General features: G+C 37.5%; 3 protein-coding genes across 4 annotated transcripts; 2 read left to right on the top strand and 1 right to left on the bottom strand.

The window, feature by feature from the left end:
• Positions 1 to 11,333, top strand: hsd17b2 (hydroxysteroid (17-beta) dehydrogenase 2). The gene is made up of 5 exons (XM_034042278.3): positions 1 to 392; positions 2,338 to 2,550; positions 3,820 to 4,005; positions 6,778 to 6,915; positions 7,348 to 11,333. The coding sequence occupies exons 1-5, from the start codon at positions 104 to 106 to the stop codon at positions 7,710 to 7,712; spliced, it is 1,191 nt and encodes a 396-aa protein (XP_033898169.1). The 5' UTR covers positions 1 to 103; the 3' UTR covers positions 7,713 to 11,333.
• Positions 11,334 to 12,248: 915 nt separating this feature from the next.
• Positions 12,249 to 14,657, top strand: LOC117425908 (arylamine N-acetyltransferase, pineal gland isozyme NAT-10-like). Of its 2 annotated transcripts, XM_034043223.2 has the most exons (3): positions 12,249 to 12,388; positions 13,693 to 14,250; positions 14,368 to 14,657. In XM_034043223.2, the coding sequence occupies exons 2-3, from the start codon at positions 13,699 to 13,701 to the stop codon at positions 14,554 to 14,556; spliced, it is 741 nt and encodes a 246-aa protein (XP_033899114.1). In that variant the 5' UTR covers positions 12,249 to 12,388; positions 13,693 to 13,698; the 3' UTR covers positions 14,557 to 14,657. The 2 variants fall into 2 exon arrangements, with proteins under 2 accessions (XP_033899114.1, XP_033899113.1); XM_034043222.2 differs by having other exon boundaries at positions 13,693 to 14,657.
• An 886-nt stretch (positions 14,658 to 15,543) lies between these two features.
• Positions 15,544 to 18,530, bottom strand: LOC131698899 (M-phase phosphoprotein 6-like). Its single transcript, XM_058993589.1, has 3 exons — positions 18,402 to 18,530; positions 17,285 to 17,388; positions 15,544 to 16,745 (listed from the first exon to the last, which is right to left on the bottom strand). Exons 1-3 carry the CDS (start codon positions 18,513 to 18,515, stop codon positions 16,607 to 16,609), a joined length of 357 nt encoding a protein of 118 aa, XP_058849572.1. The 5' UTR covers positions 18,516 to 18,530; the 3' UTR covers positions 15,544 to 16,606.
• Positions 18,531 to 18,942: the final 412 nt, after the last annotated feature.

Below are 18,942 nucleotides of genomic sequence, written 5' to 3' on the forward strand. Positions count from 1 at the left end.
GGTGTGGTTTTCTACTCCTGTCTCATAAAGCTTGCACAGAATTGGAATTGCGTGAGAAATCACTAGAACGCCGCTGACTCGTCTCTGTAAGGATCCTGTCAGAATGGATAGAGACTCTAGTGGTTCTCTGTATTTCTCTGTACTGTATGCTCTGGTAACAGCACTGTACACGACAGCTGTGATACTGAGGGTGGTGAGAGGGGAGTTGAAGCTGGGGCTGTGGTGCGTCTGGAGCCTGTTCTTGGTCTTCATTGGGGAGCCTCTTTGTTTCATCAAACTGCCTGGCTACTCTGGTTTGCTCCTACTCTCTATCGGTTTCCTTATCTCCAATTCCAGACTGTGCAAGTCTGTGGAGCTGTTATCAGTAGGTAACAGGGCAGTACTGATTACAGGTAAGTTCAGTGTTACAACCCTTTCTTGGGTTAAATACGTTCACAGTTTTTATGTGCTTGTATAGTCTATGGAATTAACAATGAGCCAGATTCATTATGAGAAAATGGAATTGTAATTTAAAGAGACTATTACAAATAATAATGGAACCGAACAAGCAACAAAAAAGTATTCTGGGTAATATTTTACAAACTTGTTTTAAGTTGTTTACTAGTTATGTCACAGTAACAGTATTTATTTTTTCCCCAAAAAATGGTGCAAATTGCATTTTGGTTAAAAGCAATTAATACATCTGTTCCATTGTGATTTATTTGAGAATCTCAGCATTTCTATATATCTAAATTGACTTGAAAAATATTGTTTTTAGTATCGCTTGTTGTGTATTCTGTATTTTTTTTCTAGAAGTCAATGGTGCTGTTTTATTTTTATAATAGAGAGCACAGACGAAAACAAAGCTAATACATTGTATGAAGCAATTAGAACTGTAGTTTGGCACTTACTGTACCTACCATAGTTCCATGTTCATGTTTTATAACAACTGCAATGTGCACAAGTTTTATAAAACAATACACATATAGAATGTTTACAACCTCAAGGTTAAATTGCAGGTTAAGGTCTCCTGAAGTTCATCTAAATAGTTTCTTGTTATCTAACATGTTTACTCAAATGGGATGTCTCATGGCATGATTCTGAGCAGCAAGTGCTGGTGGAACTTTTTACTTGAGAACTTTTTGTTAAAATATGATTTTTCACATTTTTATGTATTTATATAATAATAATATATTGTTTATGTCTTAAGGTGCCTGATAATGAGTTCAGGAACAGCTCTGCAGTTATAGTTGCCTGTCCATAGACTAATGTATGCTGCATCAGCCAGTGTCTTTGCATTAAGGAGGCAGTGTGGTCCAGTGGGTTGTAACCAGAAGGTCACCGGATCAAATCCCACCTCTGCCACTGACCGACTCACTGTGTGACCCTGAGCAAGTCACTAACCTCCTTGTGCTCCATCCTGCGGCTGAGATGTTAAATCAATGTCCTATTGTAAGTGACTCTGCATATAGTGCACAGTTCACAGCCTACCTCTGTAAAGTGATTTGTGATGGTGGTCCACTATGAAAGTTGCTATATAAAAAGAAATGTATTATTATTATTATTATTATTATTATTATTAGTATTATTATTATTAGTAAGTGCAACTGCCAGCAAAACTAAAGGGAATTTGTTTTCAAAATGGCTCTTCTCTAAAGACAATTGGCCTCTGTTATCTATGACAAGCAACTAGAACAAAAGAACATGTCCTGAGCTCAGGTGAAAGCCCCTTAACACAGACTTTAAAAACACACAGTATTTTAATAATTGCAATAATTATTCAAATACTTGAATTAGATTACAAACATAATAAATTTGAAGTGTCATACTCTTTAAGGAGCTTAAAAGATGGGGTAACTTTATATAAGTGAGTTCTGCAATGAAAGCAAGAGAAAAGACAGCTGCCCACTTAAACCAATAGAAGTGCTTGTGTAACCAGGCAACTGCTGTCTGCATTTATACCGCATCACTTAACCTTTAGAATTCTTTTTCTAGAATAAATTATGTTTCCAACTACTGACAAAGGGATAGCCACAACTTATCAAAATACAAGATTACTGTTTTTGTTTTTACAGTTTAACTGATTTTAAAACATCAGTACGGTTTACGCACATACAGAGGGTCCTCGTCGTGGAATAACCAGACAGCATCTGAAAGATTACAAATTAATTGCATGAAATATAGCCAAATGCAAACCAAAATGGCTAGAGGATGGTTATGAGAGAAGACTGGTGCAAAATCAAGATGGTTATCATATTCATCATGTGTAACAGACTGTGTGAGGGTGTTTAAGTGCAAGTGTATAAAATATAAACCTATGTATGAATGTGGAGTGTATTTGTTCGTCTCTTGCTGTAGGCTGTGACTCTGGGTTTGGTCATGCCCTGGCAAAATATTTGGACAGGCTGGGCTTCACTGTGTTTGCCGGGGTTCTGAATGAGCAGGGCCCGGGTTCGGTGGAGCTCAAGAGGAGTGGATCGGAAAGACTTTCAGTCCTCCAGTTGGATGTGACCGACACAGTACAGATTGAGCAAGCCTACCTGGAAATTAAAGCACGTACCAACGAAACAGGTAAGCTAGGGTCTGGTGTGTCAAGTGCTTTTTTTTAGACTCATCACACTGAATATATCTATGGGTATTGAAGATCACAATACCCATAGTTATGAAAAATGCAGTCCAGATAGATTGTGCTGGAAGCAGTAGGATCATCCCCTAGTGAGAGTTTGATGGCCACACATCACCTCCGCTTGGTACACAATTCAGTTTGAGAGAAAGGGATGTTAAGATCAGGATTTAGGAACTTCAAAGCTAGCCCAGAATGCATGTTTTCCAGTGGAAACAGGTGTTTCTTTCCCCAGCTTTGTAAGTTTGATTTGGGTCACTAGCTCTGCTGTTGCTTTTCATAATGCATTGTGGATTCCTTCTTTCATGACACACTAGTGGTTTTCTGCAAACATTACCATTCCATGAACACCCAGGAGTCTTGATGGACTCATTGGTCGATGCAGCGCCTGTGTTGAGGGACGAGCCAATAACACGGGCACCCTTGATCATGCTCCTTGTGAGGTCACTGAGATCCTTCTGCTCTCCCAAGATTGTTGCTGAATAGAGTTGCACATAACTGATACAGCTTATATTTACAGCATACATTCTAATTTTGCAGTCTGTATTTGGCTAGTTAATGCATAACAGTCAATGGAGAAAGAATGATAAGCATGATCTGAAATGACCACTGAAGTGTATCTCTAAAAAAAAAGGCATTTGATAAAAGCAAAATTAAAGTAAGTGAGTAGGAATGTTTTTGTTTTACAAAAAAAAAAAAAGTTTAAGACAGACAATATTTGAATTGGCTGATGGGGTGAAAAGGATAAAAAAAAATATGAATATGTGAACAACATAGAATTTTTGTGTTTTAATATTCTTTCAAAATTGAAATTAACATTGAAATCTGCTACGTACAAAAGCATAATTCGTCCCACATTACAATAATACATCTCAGGAGAAAAATAAACCCAGTACTGTACCCCATCAAGTGTCCTTTTAAAGAAAATAGAAAAACTCTCTTCTGTGTTATTTATTTAATAATATTGGTTCCCTTTGCATCTTTTTTAGTCTTTTTATAAATTCTGTTATATAAACAAATGCGAATATACACACATTTCAAGAAGAATGGTTACATATTCAAATATCTAAATATATACAGTACACATCAATAACACTAAAATCTAAATGTATAAGAAATGTTTCTTAGGTGTTTGTTCCCCACACTAAAGGACAGTATTTTATTTACCCTGAAGTGCCTGCATGCCACTAAGTGGTCCTGCTCTGGGTTTTTTTGAGGGCTCTGGGGTGTGGTGAACAATGCAGGAATCCTGGGTTTCATCGCCGATGGAGAGATTCTACCCATGAGTCTGTTCAAGAACTGCATGGCGGTCAACTTCTTTGCAGCCGTGGAACTCACACAGACCTTTCTACCATTGCTACGCCAGGCCAAGGGCAGACTGGTCAACATCTCCAGCATGGCAGGTAGGGCATACGCTGCTGTTACTCTACAGCTATGGTCAGAAGTTTCGCATCCCCTAGAATTTTAGGATTGAGACATAATTGAAAATGCCACTCCTTTGCTCCAGGTCCCTTCTGGCTTAATTGTCTGCCTCTCAGTTCCCTTAATCTCAGGATAGTTATTTTTAAAGTTGGGTATTTCACTGATCATGCATCTCTTCCCCATTATTGTCTGGCTGAATAGAGTTTTCTGTAGCGAGTTGCAGACTATTCTCCTATACAGTGTGTATTTGTGGATCAAGGTCAATTTCTGTCTGCTCCAACACATCTTCACAAAAGAATCCCTTGAACAATGTGTTCTGCTTACTTTGCAAAATATGTCTAACACTTACAGCATTCATTTGTGCTGTCTGAGAATTGTTTCATACTGACAAAAGTTAGTTTTTAGAAGCACAAAACAAATTTTAGGATTCTATTTTATGAGAAATATATAGAAAAATAAGGTTGGTCATTGTCAATAGGGCAATTGACTGGGTCTGGCTTGCCAAAAGGATGATATGCACCACAATTAAAGTGCAAAGAAAAACAATTTATTTATAGGAAACAAAAGAAAAACTAAATAAAAAAGGCTACAGAAAGAATATCACAAGATTCTCTCCAGCATCCACCTTCAAGGTTAGAGTACAACTAAACCCTGAGCATTTCCAGGCCCTTATATAAGAACTGATTTCCCATAAGGCAGCTCTCATTTAAAGAAAATAAACACATATAGAAAATGCTTCAATAGTGTCATCAAACATTATTTTGTCCAGATTCACACAATACCACAAAATAAAGGAAAGGGCACTTTTAAAGAGCAACTATGACCTTTAGCCATTTTGTTTCTGCTGATTTGGCACTATCAGTCCTCGTTATATGCTGAGGTGTCACTGGTGGCCATCTTTTTTACACAGATGACCAGCTACTACGAGCAACAAGGAGAAACAAACTTTTACTTTGCTTTATATTGTTCTTCAAGAATGGGGATACACTGCAGTGATTTGGGAAAAAGGGTGAAAGGGTAAGCAAGACTTAATTCCACATGCAAATCACACACACACATTCATACATGAAGGGAAGTAGGAAAGGTTCTTGGAGTAAACAAAAATACTTTGGTACCAAAAATAAACAAACAGGTCACCCTGTCACAGTCATATTGCTGCTTATTTCAGTTTTTATTTAACAATGTTTACCTTTTGTTTTACCTTAATACATTCACTTATGATAAAATAACAACAGCAGTTTTGTCTTCCCAAGCTACTTTCTTTATTGAAGACTCGGCTGGTTTGGGCTGACCCATTTTGTGCCTCACACAACGCCTGTTATTTATAGAGAAACCACACAAGATTGAATGTCTTGGTATCACATGGCAACAACATCACAATGCAATTCCATTTATCACACTGTGAAAGGATAGCGTCACTGGCAAGGTTACCGGCAGGAGAGAGACTCAGAAACAGAGAGCTGTAGTTTTAAGCGCTTTTTATTAAACAAAAACAAAAGGTTAAACAAACAAGTCCATTGACAAACAAAAGAAACTTGCACCCAAGCAGTGCTATCATGGTGTGCTAGCCGAGAGTACAGCCTGCTACTCCCAGCTCTTATCCTAACTACCTCCAACCAACAAAGGGTCTGGTTCCCCTGATCTACCATGTGGCTGGGGCTTGATTGATTATTCCAACAAGACCCAAGCCACACTGTGCACATGAATCATTGCCAAATTTAAATTCAAAATAAACCCTATTTACAGGCAAGGCTTCCACCCGGTCACACTCAGCTTATCGGTACGATCTCTCTGCCATTCACTTTTACTGGGATTTCAAAGGCTGTCATCCTGCGATTAAAACAATACAGTGTGGATAAACAAGCATAACAGCCGCAATCTGTCGACGAGCCCAGTGACTCACAGTGGAAGCATCCCATAACTAACTTAAAACTTTTAAAAGTAAATACACTCTTGCCTACAGCATATTGTGTACTCTCTAGTATAATAGTCTTTTTTTTATCCGTTCGGTAGACTATTATTTCCTTGTAAACTCAATGCGCCCTGTAGTTGTCACTTAAATACTAAAAAATATACAATAAGGAGGGGTAGGCAACTCTGAACCTTTTATGGTTTAGAATGTTCAATTCAATTATTAAAAGCTTTGGGACCAGGTGAGGGGTATAACTGGTTCAATTTGATAATATGCACGGTGAACCTGGACCATAAGTGCTGACCTTGCCTATATGCATAGGGTGCTGAATAGAGCTTCTCTGTCCCCTTGCAGAGCTACCTCAGCCTGCATTATACCCTGTAGTATGTGCAGTACTTGGCCAGTAACTGGTTCTCTGCATTATACCCTATACTATATGCAATACTTAACCTGTAAGTGATTCTCAGCATTGGCTAGTTGGCTGCATCATAGATAAGGTTACCCTGACCTGGTGGGCTTGGCATGTCATCAAGGCTCAGAGAGTGGGATGTTTCTCAAGTCATAAATATGCTTGTGGAAGGAAGCCCTGCCTGTTGTGCTTTTTCAATAACATTCATCATCTGTTTAAAGGGCTTGAAGGAGTGCTAATCAAAGCAGCAACTTTTATAGTAATTCGACAGCGTTGAATTTCAAATAAATATAAAAATAAAAACCGTGAAGAACCATAATCTCTTCAATACAACAAAAGGTAGGAAATTGGGAATGCTGCTCCTGCTAAAGGACCTTGGTTATTGCACCTTCACAATTTACACATAATATTAAGGCATGTTTCTTCTTTCAGGTCAAGTTCCTATCCCTAGGTTTGCAGCTTACGGTGCTTCAAAAGCTGCACTTAGTATTTTTTCTGCAGTGATGAGACTGGAACTTTCCAAATGGGGCGTCAAAGTTGCCACAGTCCAACCTGGTGCCTTCAAAACAAGTAGGTACTATTACTGTAGAGTAGTACTCAGTCTAGTAAAAATTACAAAAAACAGCAGACTGCTCTATTTTGTATTGAAAAAAATAAAATGTAAAATACTAATATCTATATCAAATACAATTAATGTGTATGTTAGATGTTCTAACACAAGCTAGTAGCCATTAGTGTTCTTGACCAATAATATGAGTATAAAATTGCACTCTTCAAAGTAAAATGTACTGAATTAGTTTGAAACAGTTAAAAAGGTGTGGTGTAAAATTATTATTTATGGTTAAGAGGAGGTTTATGGGTATTTGCTTATGTGGATGTTCCTGGAGCAATTGCCTCTGAAAAAACGTGTGTTTTGTGCATAGGATACGTGTTGTACATATAAAATTCCGGCATTACCCCATTTTATTGAATTCTGCTTCTGAAATATTAAACTCCCATCAGGTATCTATGGCACACAAGAGCAATGGAACTACCACCAGGAACAAATCCTCTCCCATCTGCGCCCAAATGTAAAAGAAGACTACGGTGAGCAGTACATCTTAACTTTACAGAACAACCTCCCCAAGATGAGTTCCATCTCTTCAGAGAATCTCCAGCCAGTGCTGGATGACATCCTCCACGCCCTAATTGCACCCAACCCAGAACATCTCTACAGCCCGGGCAGGTCCGCCTGGGTCATCCCCTTCATTCACAGCTTGTTACCAGTGCGTCTCTATGACATTATCATCTGCACAATGTTTGAGTCTCACAAGCACCTCCCAGGAGGCATCCAGGGTAAACCACGGGAGAAACATAACAGGACGTAGCCGGTGTACAGCCAAGGATAGGCCAGGACAATATGCAGCTCTTGTTTTACACATCAACCAAAACGCAATGTATCTGTAAGCTGTAAAACTTTAAACTCTGTTTGAGATGGTTTTTAACTTGTAAATACAAACTGGAGAAGGGGAATCCATGTGGCACTGCAGAACCTTATGTACAGTATAGAGTATAGGACAGCAAATGTATGTAAAGGAGGGAATATTGGCAGAAAGTGTTTACCCCAAACGAGTGTCAATGTAAACGATACATAACTAACTCTAATTAGCCTTACAAACTTTTACCATAGTAAAAGCATACCAAAGTGCAATAAAGCACAGTGAAAGCATGGTAAAGCATAGGTAAGCATTGTAAAGAATAGTGAGGTATGGTAAAGCATATTTTAAAAAATAAATAAATAATATAAAAAAATGGCAAACTGGGATAAACTATGGTAAATCCACACTATAAGCCCAGGGAAAGCATGGTAAAACTGGAAAAATACAGTGCAAAAATAGCATGGCAAACTTTTATAAGAGTATATACAGCTACATGGTTAATATACAAGTTTAAATAACAGCTATATTCGGTTTCTAATCATGACCAGTCCTTATTTAGTCCATTGTGAAAAGAGGGATGAGGTTGATAAAGAGAATATTGTTTGGTGGCTGAGACATTTAGCTATTAAACCTCACCAAAGTCTGCACTGCGGTACTTCTTTTGTAAAGCAAAACAATACTTCTTGCAGAACTACCAAGAATACACAGATAAGAAAGTAGAGACCAACCTGGAGTAGGGCACTGTTACCAAATATCTTTCCCCAAAAAAGGTCCTCACAGTTAAACTCTCAAATGTACAGCATAACACTATCTAGCTATCAAAAATAAAGCAGATCATTTGTTGGTAACACCAAACAGCATCAAACCACAAGATTTCATCTTGTGAGCTTATTCAATTGTGGTTTATAGAAACAGAGACAAAAGGAATGGCAAGTGGATTAGGGGAAGGTTCTGAATAGAATACAGAAAGCTGTGACATCATAGCTAACAGAATCATTATAGAAATCATACCTGCAATTCAATTCATTAGGACTCACATTTCAAGTTTTGAAAGAAACACATGTATTGTCCTTAAGGAAAGTTATTTATTCAGTTATTATTCATATGTGTCCAATGTAGACTAATGAAGATTACATATCTTGATATCCCTGGAAAGAATCTACTATCAGTGTAGTATGACTTGGTGGGACATTTGTTGCCAATTTTAACCGAAAGCAATGTATTCAACTTGTGGTTGTTTTATTTCTTTTTAAAGTTCAAATGCATCAAATTTGATTCTAAAACAAACTAAGTTCTGTTTTGTTGAAATGTTTGTTGCCTGCACTTTTGTTATTTAAAAAATGTAAGTGGTTTATTAAATTAATTGTTAAGAAAAACAACATTTATGAATGCAGCCCTCTGACAGTAGCATACATTAAATCCCAGTTAGTATTTTGTTGTTTTATATAGAGACATACAGCTGATCTTGCAGGTTCAATGTAGGTCCTACTGCACTTGAAATATCAGCATCTCACAGATCTTTCAGTTAAACAGCTGTGCTTTATCAATTAAAAGGTGCTTTATAGGCATGACTAACATCAGCAGTATTACCAAAGCATTTACAAAATACATTATTAATAATAATAATAATAATAATAATAATAATAATAATAATAATTTATTATTATGATTATTATTATTATTATTATAAAAATATAGCATTTATAAACATTATGAACATATTTAAATACAAACAGTAAATAGAACAAGACAAAGACACTGAATTAAACATTGAAACACTAAATACTAAATAACCCCCTGTGGCAAAGTGGTGAGTGAATACAGGTGCATGCAGTGCAGAGTGGATACAAAACAGACAATGATTTCCAGGTGCAAGGGTGTTTATTGATTTATTGATTTATGTCCAGAGCCTTATGGTGAACACCTGTAAATAATAATGATGGAGTGATACAGCAACGTGCATCATTCGGTATTTGTAAATCCCCGGGTTTGACCTGTAACCAAAAGTCCAGTTTTACACACCAACACTAAACACAAAACACAAACACAGTTCCTACTGATAGTGAATAAGTGCAAATGGTGTAATACAGTTCTCCGTGAAATGCAGGGGTGAAAGTGACGTCCGGGTTTATGCTGGCTTTCGCTACAGCTACGGAACTTGCTACTGGTAGTCTATTAAAAAACAGACAACAGTTAACAAACACTAACAAACACAAGACAAAACTCACAGTTTGCGATACTGCAACACAGACTCCTTGTAGGTTTGAAACACTAACCATTTACCAAGGAACAGATCACTTACACTACGACCCCTCTTTATACCCTCGCTCATGACCACTAGGTTAACAAGCGCATTCGCTCCTCTAATCCTCAGATGCCACGCCGTTTCCCGTCCGAGTCATTGAGTTTGGGTGCCGTAGCTCTGCCCCCTTCCTAAATGACCGACTTCCACCTACCCTAAGGAATAAATTGTCATGCCATTTAGTTAAGGGTACTCGGTTTCTTTTATACAGTGCCCTCACAGGTTGGGAGGGAGATCTAACACCAAGAATCATTTGATCTCTGTCACCCCCCCCCCTCCCCCCTCCTGTGCAGAGTGTTTACTGTGTGTCCCTCAACCTATGACAGGCGGCTACATACTGGGCAGCAAGTGGGTCTGTGTGTTCCTCTCCCAGTATGACTTCCAGTTTTTCTGGCTCCATCATGTGTTGGAAATGTGGGAGAGGAGTAGTTATCTTTTTAAAGAATATGTCCCTTGTTTGGGCGTATTTATCGCAGTGTAGGAAGTAGAAAGTGTAGAAAGTGCATCTCTGTCTTGACCTCTCCTATCTCACAGTGACCACAGATCCTGTTCTCTCTGGGTAGCCAGGTTTTCTTGGGTCGGCCTTTTTCAATGGCCAGGCTGTGGTCACTGAGCCTGTACTTGGTCAGGATCTGCCTCTACCTTGTATCTTTTACAGTGAAGATATACTCCGCTAGGGTAAAGTTTATTTTTTGGGCCCGATAGCAATCAAGTTTATTTGGGGTTTTTGTTTCTTTGTCCCAATGTTCCAAATAGGAGTTTTTTTTATTTGTTTTACAGTTTGCTTGACTCTGATTGGCAGTGCGTTAGCAGTGCTGTCCTGAAGCTGGTTAGTGTTAGTGTAGTGAGCTTCAGGACCAGCTGACTTTATCTCTAGCAGTAGACAGGGTTGGTTGTCAAGTGTTAGCAGATAAAATAACTGGTATTCAGCAACACTCCTCATGCTCACTCATAACAGGGTTTCTTTCGACCAGTTTCTCTTTTTCTTTGGCCATTTATCATTTAGGTTTCTAGACGTCATTCTTGCTTTGACTGAGGCAGTCCATGTATCCTGCACCAACCCTATGAGTTCAAGCTGGTTGATCCTCCCTGTTATCTTACTGTATTACAGGTAAAAAGACCCCCACGAGACAGCCATACACAGACCACCATGACCCAAGTGACTCGCAAATTGGCATTAAAATCTGCAGACCCGCGACATTCATTGTACAGCCTGCAAATTAAAACCTATATATAAGATCACTGTTTGGGCGATGTAAAAAAATAAATAAATACCTGCCCCTGTATGCATTATATTATTTTTAAAATGTATGGTTTAGTGTGTAAAAACACAATGTTTTGTTATTATTGTTTACAGCCTGGATGGTGTTAAATGTCCCATCCAGATAAAATTGTGAGAATGCGTGGTCAACAGTGAGTGATTACTGACAAACTGGCTGTTTGACCACATGTATGAGAAAACCCGTGCCGTATGTGGTCGAGGTCTGTGTTCAGAGGCGGAACGAGGTGGTGAAGGAAAAGAATAAAAGAAATTGCTACGTGGGCTAGTTTAGACCACCACAATACCTGTTTGGTTCTGTGTCCTGTTTGTCTGTTTTGGCCACCGGGCCATTTTTCTTTTGTGTACAGGGGTTTGTTTTGTTCAAACCTTCCATACCCCAGCACTGTTGTCTGTCTACTTCCTGGCCTGACGTCACTACCAGCCATCTTGTTCACAGTTCCCCAGAGTGTTCTGGGAAAAAAGGGATTATAGCCAAAAAAACGCCTGGTCCTGGGGGAGCATCCTACTGAAAAATGTTTGGTCCTGAAAGGGTTAGTCGTCCAATGTTTTAGATGCGCACTTCCTATGACGTGGAATGTGCGTAGTATGTGCATACTACGTCATAAATATTGACTGTGGAGAGAGTGACGATTTTCTAAGATGCGTGGAAACACGGCCATTGTTAGCCAAACTGACATTATTGGCTAAATTCTTAAAGCTCTTTACTCCAATACAACTCACACATTTTATTTAGGAGCTTATAAGTTGTTTCTTAGTCAATTTAGATTTCTAACTGGTGTTCTTTCCCTTAAGGAAAAACTGTACAAATCAATTTGGAGTATTGAGAATCTGTCTCAATTTTCCGCTGTCTCTTTAAGGGACAACTCCACCCCCAAGACACAGCCCCAAAAGGAAACGTACTTACAGCTTCCTGGCCTTAGAAAACATGAAATAGGTAAATGCTGGTAACCTGTGTACTGTATCTAACCCATTACAGTCCTCACCACAGCTTTAGGTACAAGAAGGTCCCATTCTGCTTGCAGTGTTCTGGATATTTTGTGGGTAAGTACCTTGTTTTGTTCAGCAGTAAACCTCCAAGAAGCCTTAAAAACAAGTTATAAAGTCCCTCCTATAAATCTTTAGCAGTAAACTTGTTTGGCAAATTCCTCACATATTGATTTCTTTTCATTCTAATTTTACATTTTCACCTGTAACATATTTATTTATTTATTTATTTTTATTTTGTGGTTTGGAGATCACCCAAATGCAATTTTTTAAAGCTTGCAGTAGGATTGTAAAGAGTCTTAGGCTCTGTCAAACTGTGTGTTAATGTAGTCAATTATTAACTACTTGTTTTTAAGCATGGTGTAACAGTTAACAAACTGAATCTGAAATAGCTGACAAATCATATATATTCCAAATGATTAATGAAGCGTGATGATCAAGGGCTATGTTTTGTACAGTATATCAGTCCTTTACAATGAGAAAGGTGTATTCTGTTTTCACACAGACAGATCATTCTAATATTCATCATAGCTTTAAATTGATTAAGCATGACAATGTGAAGAGATACATGGAATACAGTGTCTCTGCTGTTTTGCTGATAAAAGCACTGCACACTTTTAGATGCTGCACCACGTCACCCACTTGGAAAACTGGTATGGAAATTCATTAGCAAGATGTATAAGCATCTCTAGGTCATGGTGACATACACTGTACTAGAGCCCTGTAAAATTCTTTATATTTTTATTTTTCACAAATTTTATTTTATTACAGATACACATTAATAAGAACAACTCAAATAGATGTATATCAATAATAGTATAGTATTGTGACAGGATAGTGTAAGTGCAGAGGCTTTTAGGCAGCAAAGCAGAGACTCAGAGGCAGAGATGGCAGTTTTTTTTTTTATTTAGTCATTGCCAATTATTTTTATTATTTTTTCCCAATTTGATATGTCCAATTATTTTTAGGGTGTTCTCTTAGGCAAAGTGCTCTCTTAGGTGTTCTCTACACGGAGACTATTGTACTATAAATGTAGGTTTTGGGGGGCATGGTACGCTAGCTCTATCTAGCATGTCCTATTTTGATTGCACTTATTCCTTTGGTAATTTTTTTTCTTATATAATTGTATTAAGCCTATTTAATCTATGATAAAATACATTGAAGGCTAGGTGCTTAATTGTTTATCTCTGCCTATAATAAAACACTCAAAGGTAGACTATGTAACAATATTAAAAGAACCTTATTATAATGCTAGAAAGACTCTTGTTAAGTCTTCAGTGGTCAAATGAGGTCAAATTCATAGACAAGAGGGTTTGGTTTTGTCCCCACCCCCATGGTATGAAAATATTTTTCTTTAACAGGAGAAAATGAATCTGACTGAGTATTTTGCAAGAATCGGCTACAAAGAGCCTAATCACAAAGCAGATCTAAAAACTTTGACCGAACTCCATGAACACCACATCAGGTCGATCCCGTTTGAAAACCTCAGCATTCACTGTGGGGAGAAGATCACCTTAGACCTGGAAACCATCTACAACAAACTTGTGAGAAACAAACGAGGGGGGTGGTGTTATGAAAACAACCAGCTCTTCTCCTGGGTGTTGAAAGAGATAGGGTATGATGTTACTTACCTGGGAGCAAAGGTACCTGGCCTCCAGCCAAATTGTTTTGAGTCTCATCTCTTCATCAAAGTGCTCGTTGATGGGAAGCCATACATAGCTGATGTGGGTTATGGAATCTTCTGGCAAATCTGGCAGCCCCTGGAACTCATTTCAGGGAAGGACCAGCCTCAGCTTCCTGGCGTCTTCCGTCTTGATGAAGACAAGGGTGTTTGGAACCTGCAAAAGACTGGACGCAAGTCTGATGTCCCAAATGAAAGCTTTGGTGTTTCGTCCCTATTAGCCAATTCTCTTTTTAAGGTGGTTTACAGTTTTACTTTGGTGCCACGACAAATTAAAGATTTCACTGAGACGTGCACTTTTTTCCAGACGTCTCCGGAATCCTGGTTCACCAATAAGTCTGTCTGCTCCTTGCAGGCCGCCACTGGGTTTCGCGCTCTGATTGGGTGGACTTACTGTGAGGTCACCTATAACTACCAGGAAGGGGTGGATCTGATTGATGTGTCTACAGTCCCTGATGAAGAAGTGGAGAAGGTGCTCGAAGAGAAGTTTGGTGTGGTATTAGAAAATAAACTTGTGTCTGTTAACAATAAAATACATCACTAAATCTGACTATCAATATGTTATCAGCCAGAAACAACCATTTGACAAAATGGTTGGTATCTGATTTGGATGAAAGAAAGCAGAATAAAAAATAAATAAATGTGGACTCATTGCTGGTATGATGATTTTGTGCAACAGAGAATTCATTAAAATATTAATTTACTACTATATCTATATATATATGTATATATCTATATCTCTATATATCTAACACCAACTATTTTTTAGTGCTGGGACAAAAATTCCAACAAACACTGCTTGATGTATTTTGAAAATATATATGACCATGTTGTATTTGTTTCTACAAGATAATTTATAGAATCACAAAAGATTTCCTATGAAGCAAACCAAAACTAAATAAATGATACACATTCTACTCTTCTGAAGAGGGTTTCGCTCCTGTACTGATATGGTAATTTTCTATTTTGTTCAGCTTATTCAAAAACGCAAGAATATTTGAATATGTATTTGAATTTTGAAAGAACATTCAAAACTTGAAAAACCCTTGATCATCCTAGCTATATATATATATATATATATTTTATTATTTGTTCCATTTAATTAAATTGCAACTCTCTGTAGGTCTTGTGAAACCACCTCTGCTCTCACACAAACCTCAATGCCACCCCCAGTAAAGAGATATAAAACATTAACCAAGCATGCTTGCAGAAGGTTCTTTTTCAGCTCTTGAGGTTTCATTACGTCAAGCTGTTAAACCACACAGGACCTCAAAACACCACCTTCAGACCAGGGTCAAGTAGTTTTGGAGCCTCAGGACTATGCAATGCTCCTACTGTGAAGGTGCTTAAAAATTCAGTGCCTAAGACACTACTGCACCCCACCTTCTCTCTCTTTGTAAACCTTTACAAAATCTTAAGCATGCAATTCTTTACTGGAGAAGTGTTGGTTGTCAGCTGGGTATTAAATAACTTGTTGCTGATCAGCACAGGGAATGACACATCACGAAACATCAAGCAGCATAAACAGAGATAAAAATGATAAGGCAAACGTTTCTGCCAGTGCTTTAATCTGCATTGAAGGCGTTTGCCTACTTGACTTTCTCATTCGTTTTACTTAGGAATAACATCATGCTTTTTGTGTCTTCAGAATCAAAACACAGACGGGTCACCTTGTTAAAAATAGGCAGTAAAACATTCAAGAAGCAGTGGGTTATCTTAAAATACATTATGTGGTTTACTTTGTTTAGTCATTATGACAAAGTATTTACAACAGACCAAAGTCATGCCCCTCATTTATACAGGTAAATACACACGTCATGCCCCTCATTTATACAGGTAAATACAAACACACATATGTACTAGTCATTCTGAACTGTCCCTAAGTGCAACATGTCATGTATTTGTTTGTTTTTTTAGTCATGTTGATCTGTTTCCTCATGTATACATACACTGGACTATTTTCATACAATAATTCAATTCAGTCACAGGATGAACATTGGTTTCGATACCACTGATCAATACCAATACCTTGTACAGATTCAATAAATGTGTTGGATGAAAACTTGACACTGCCTGGATATTTCATAAGGCAAGATTAGAACAATGTATACTTATTTAAACAAAATCATGTCGAACTATAAGCAGGTGAAGTTCAAATATGTTGCCCTAATTCAGAGCTTTTTCTGTAGTTGAACAGCAAGTACAAGGCAACTTCATATCTGTTTAGATCTCTTGATAAGGTGAAGGAATTGCAGCCAATGCTGAACAGCGTGAGCACAAAGAACTTTAATAAAGTTCTCAATAATTAATGTTGGCAGAATCAAAACCTATATTGGATATGTTTTGTAAAGACAACATTTTACTATTCTTGATGAGCTGATATTATTCTACTTAGTGGCTAAAAAAGTAGGATGTATAACACCCATTTTAAAATTTAAAAAAATATGTTTAAAAGCTAACAATTCAATCATCATGAACTCAGGGTCACCAGGAACACAAAAAACACCAAGATATAAAAACTAATTTTCTCCCTCCTTTGACACTCACTTGCCAGTCAATTGTCCTTATAAATATATCCTGTTTAATTCCCTTTTCTAGTCTTGTGGTTTTAAGAACACCTTCTTGATTTTGGGACTCCTAATGTTGCTGTTAACGTTGTCCTCTCCTTGAATTGCTGGGCGGTTCCGCTTTTTAGTAAACTTCCTTTTGATGCTCCCCACCAAGCTCTCATATCTGCAGGAAAAAACACAATCTGTGAAAATCACTTTTTACATTTAAACAGTACTGCAAGTAGCTTACTCAAAAACTAGGTTTATTAAGTTGCTTTTATCCGAGTTGTGGCGCTTCTCTTCGGTTATTGCTGCCTGTCATATGCAACATGTAACGGTCAGTTATAGTGTCTCTAGAGAAGGAAGAGCCAGTGCCGATTAGTGATTCTCTATTTTTGATTACGTTTCTTGTTGTTTTGCTGGCAATACATGAAAATGGTGAACCCACTTATTTACCATATAAAGCCACTTTGGCTGATCTAGTCTACATTACAACATGTCAGGCAACTAGAACTGTAGAGCAGCTCCTGAACTCAGTCAAAGCACCTTAACAAATGTAAGAAGAAAACAAACACAGTATGAGAGTAATTCTCATGAGACCACTCAGGAAACTGCAGCAGTGAAAAAGACCAACTGAATCACAGTGTTTATGACAACTGCCAGAAAGCCCTTTCAGAGCAACCCATTTCTGAGTCCGTAGCGCGGACAAAGTTCCTTGCTTACCTCCTTGCCATCTCTTCGTCTGAAACATCCACTCCCGTTTTATTTTGCACCTCTTCCTCAACATCCTCAGTCCTATTCTGGGAGTTCATCAGGGTCATGAGTTTCTGCAGAACAATGTTAAACAGGAACCAGAAATGGGAGTTTTAAACAAAACCAAAACACCCTCAAGGACATAATGTAAAGGGAATAGCATAGCAGAGTCATTTTTAAACAAGATGTAAAATAGATATGTACTATTCAGACCTGTGGATAATTACAATTACGGCAGACTTGTTTGCTGAAATTGCAATAACAATGCTATTTTGTTCAATTACAATTAGTTACAATGACGCTGCTGTAAAATCGCAATTATAATTACACTAAAAAGTAACAAATGGCTCCACACGTTAACATGTGTACTCTGTTTATTGTACCAAGCAGTAATCACAGGCACAAATACCGAAACATACTCTATACCGTTGATTCAAACAAATGGGGTCACAAAGTGGTTGAAACTATGAGACGAATGTTCGCTCAGTGTAACACAAAACATGGAAGTGTGAATGATTAAGCTTGGAAAGGTGTGTAATTTATCTGTAATTAATCAATTATATGGCAAATACAAATACAATTACACAGGTGTGCCAAAGTTCAATTACAAATTACACAATTACAGTTGAATTGATCCCAGGTCTGGTACTATCTCCATACCCAAGAAACTCTTATGAAAGTCTTATGACCTCAATATGGCAGCCTAATTAGGACACACTGAAAGTTCCCATTAGATTATTGCCAAATAAATATCCATAATACTGTAAGCAGACCAGCAACTAAAACAGTTTATAATATCTGCAGTTGAAGTAGTTAAGCTCCCCTCATACTAAATAATGCAAAACTCTGTTCCAGCAATTTCTACAATCATTAACTTTGGCACGTGGGCAATTCATGTAACACTGACAAAAAAAATAATAATAAAAGATAATAGTTCACTTATAATACATCATTTGTGGTTTGACATCTGATTAATCTACAGCTTTGATATACTGTACATGGAAATTGTATTTACCTAATCAGGGTCTGTGATCCTAATGTAACAAAACTAATTTTACTTGTGATTAAATAGATGTAAACCTGATACCTCAACTTCAGGATTAAAACCCTTGAATGACATCCTGCCATATAGCAAGTCTTCACATGGTAGGAAACTCCTCTCTTCTATAATGAAATTCCTTAAAAAAATAAAATGTAACATGAAGAGAATTAACTATTGCTATAGCATCAATAAAACTGTTGTAAACAACATTACAGCAAAAAGATCTGAGACACATGGAAATTGTGGTGTCCTTTTCTCCTCAAAACAGCCACTAATTGTCGTGTTTTTCTCAGACCATTTTCTTGTCAATTTTAGAAGAAAGCTAAAGAATAGGATATGCCATGCTGGTCCATCACAAGTTTGGCTTTTTACAAAAGCAATGCCATGAGCTTTGCACAAAAATCAGGAATGCCTTCACCTCCAGCCGAACCCATGGCGGAAGCAAACTCAACAACAACAAAACAGAAAGCTGTCTCTTTGAGCTAATTTATTTTATATATATATATATATATATATATATATATATATATATATATATATATATATATATATATATATATATATATATATAATTTTAAAACATAGG

This window comes from Acipenser ruthenus, chromosome 20 (assembly GCF_902713425.1).
Source record: "Acipenser ruthenus chromosome 20, fAciRut3.2 maternal haplotype, whole genome shotgun sequence".
Taxonomy (NCBI): domain Eukaryota; kingdom Metazoa; phylum Chordata; class Actinopteri; order Acipenseriformes; family Acipenseridae; genus Acipenser; species Acipenser ruthenus.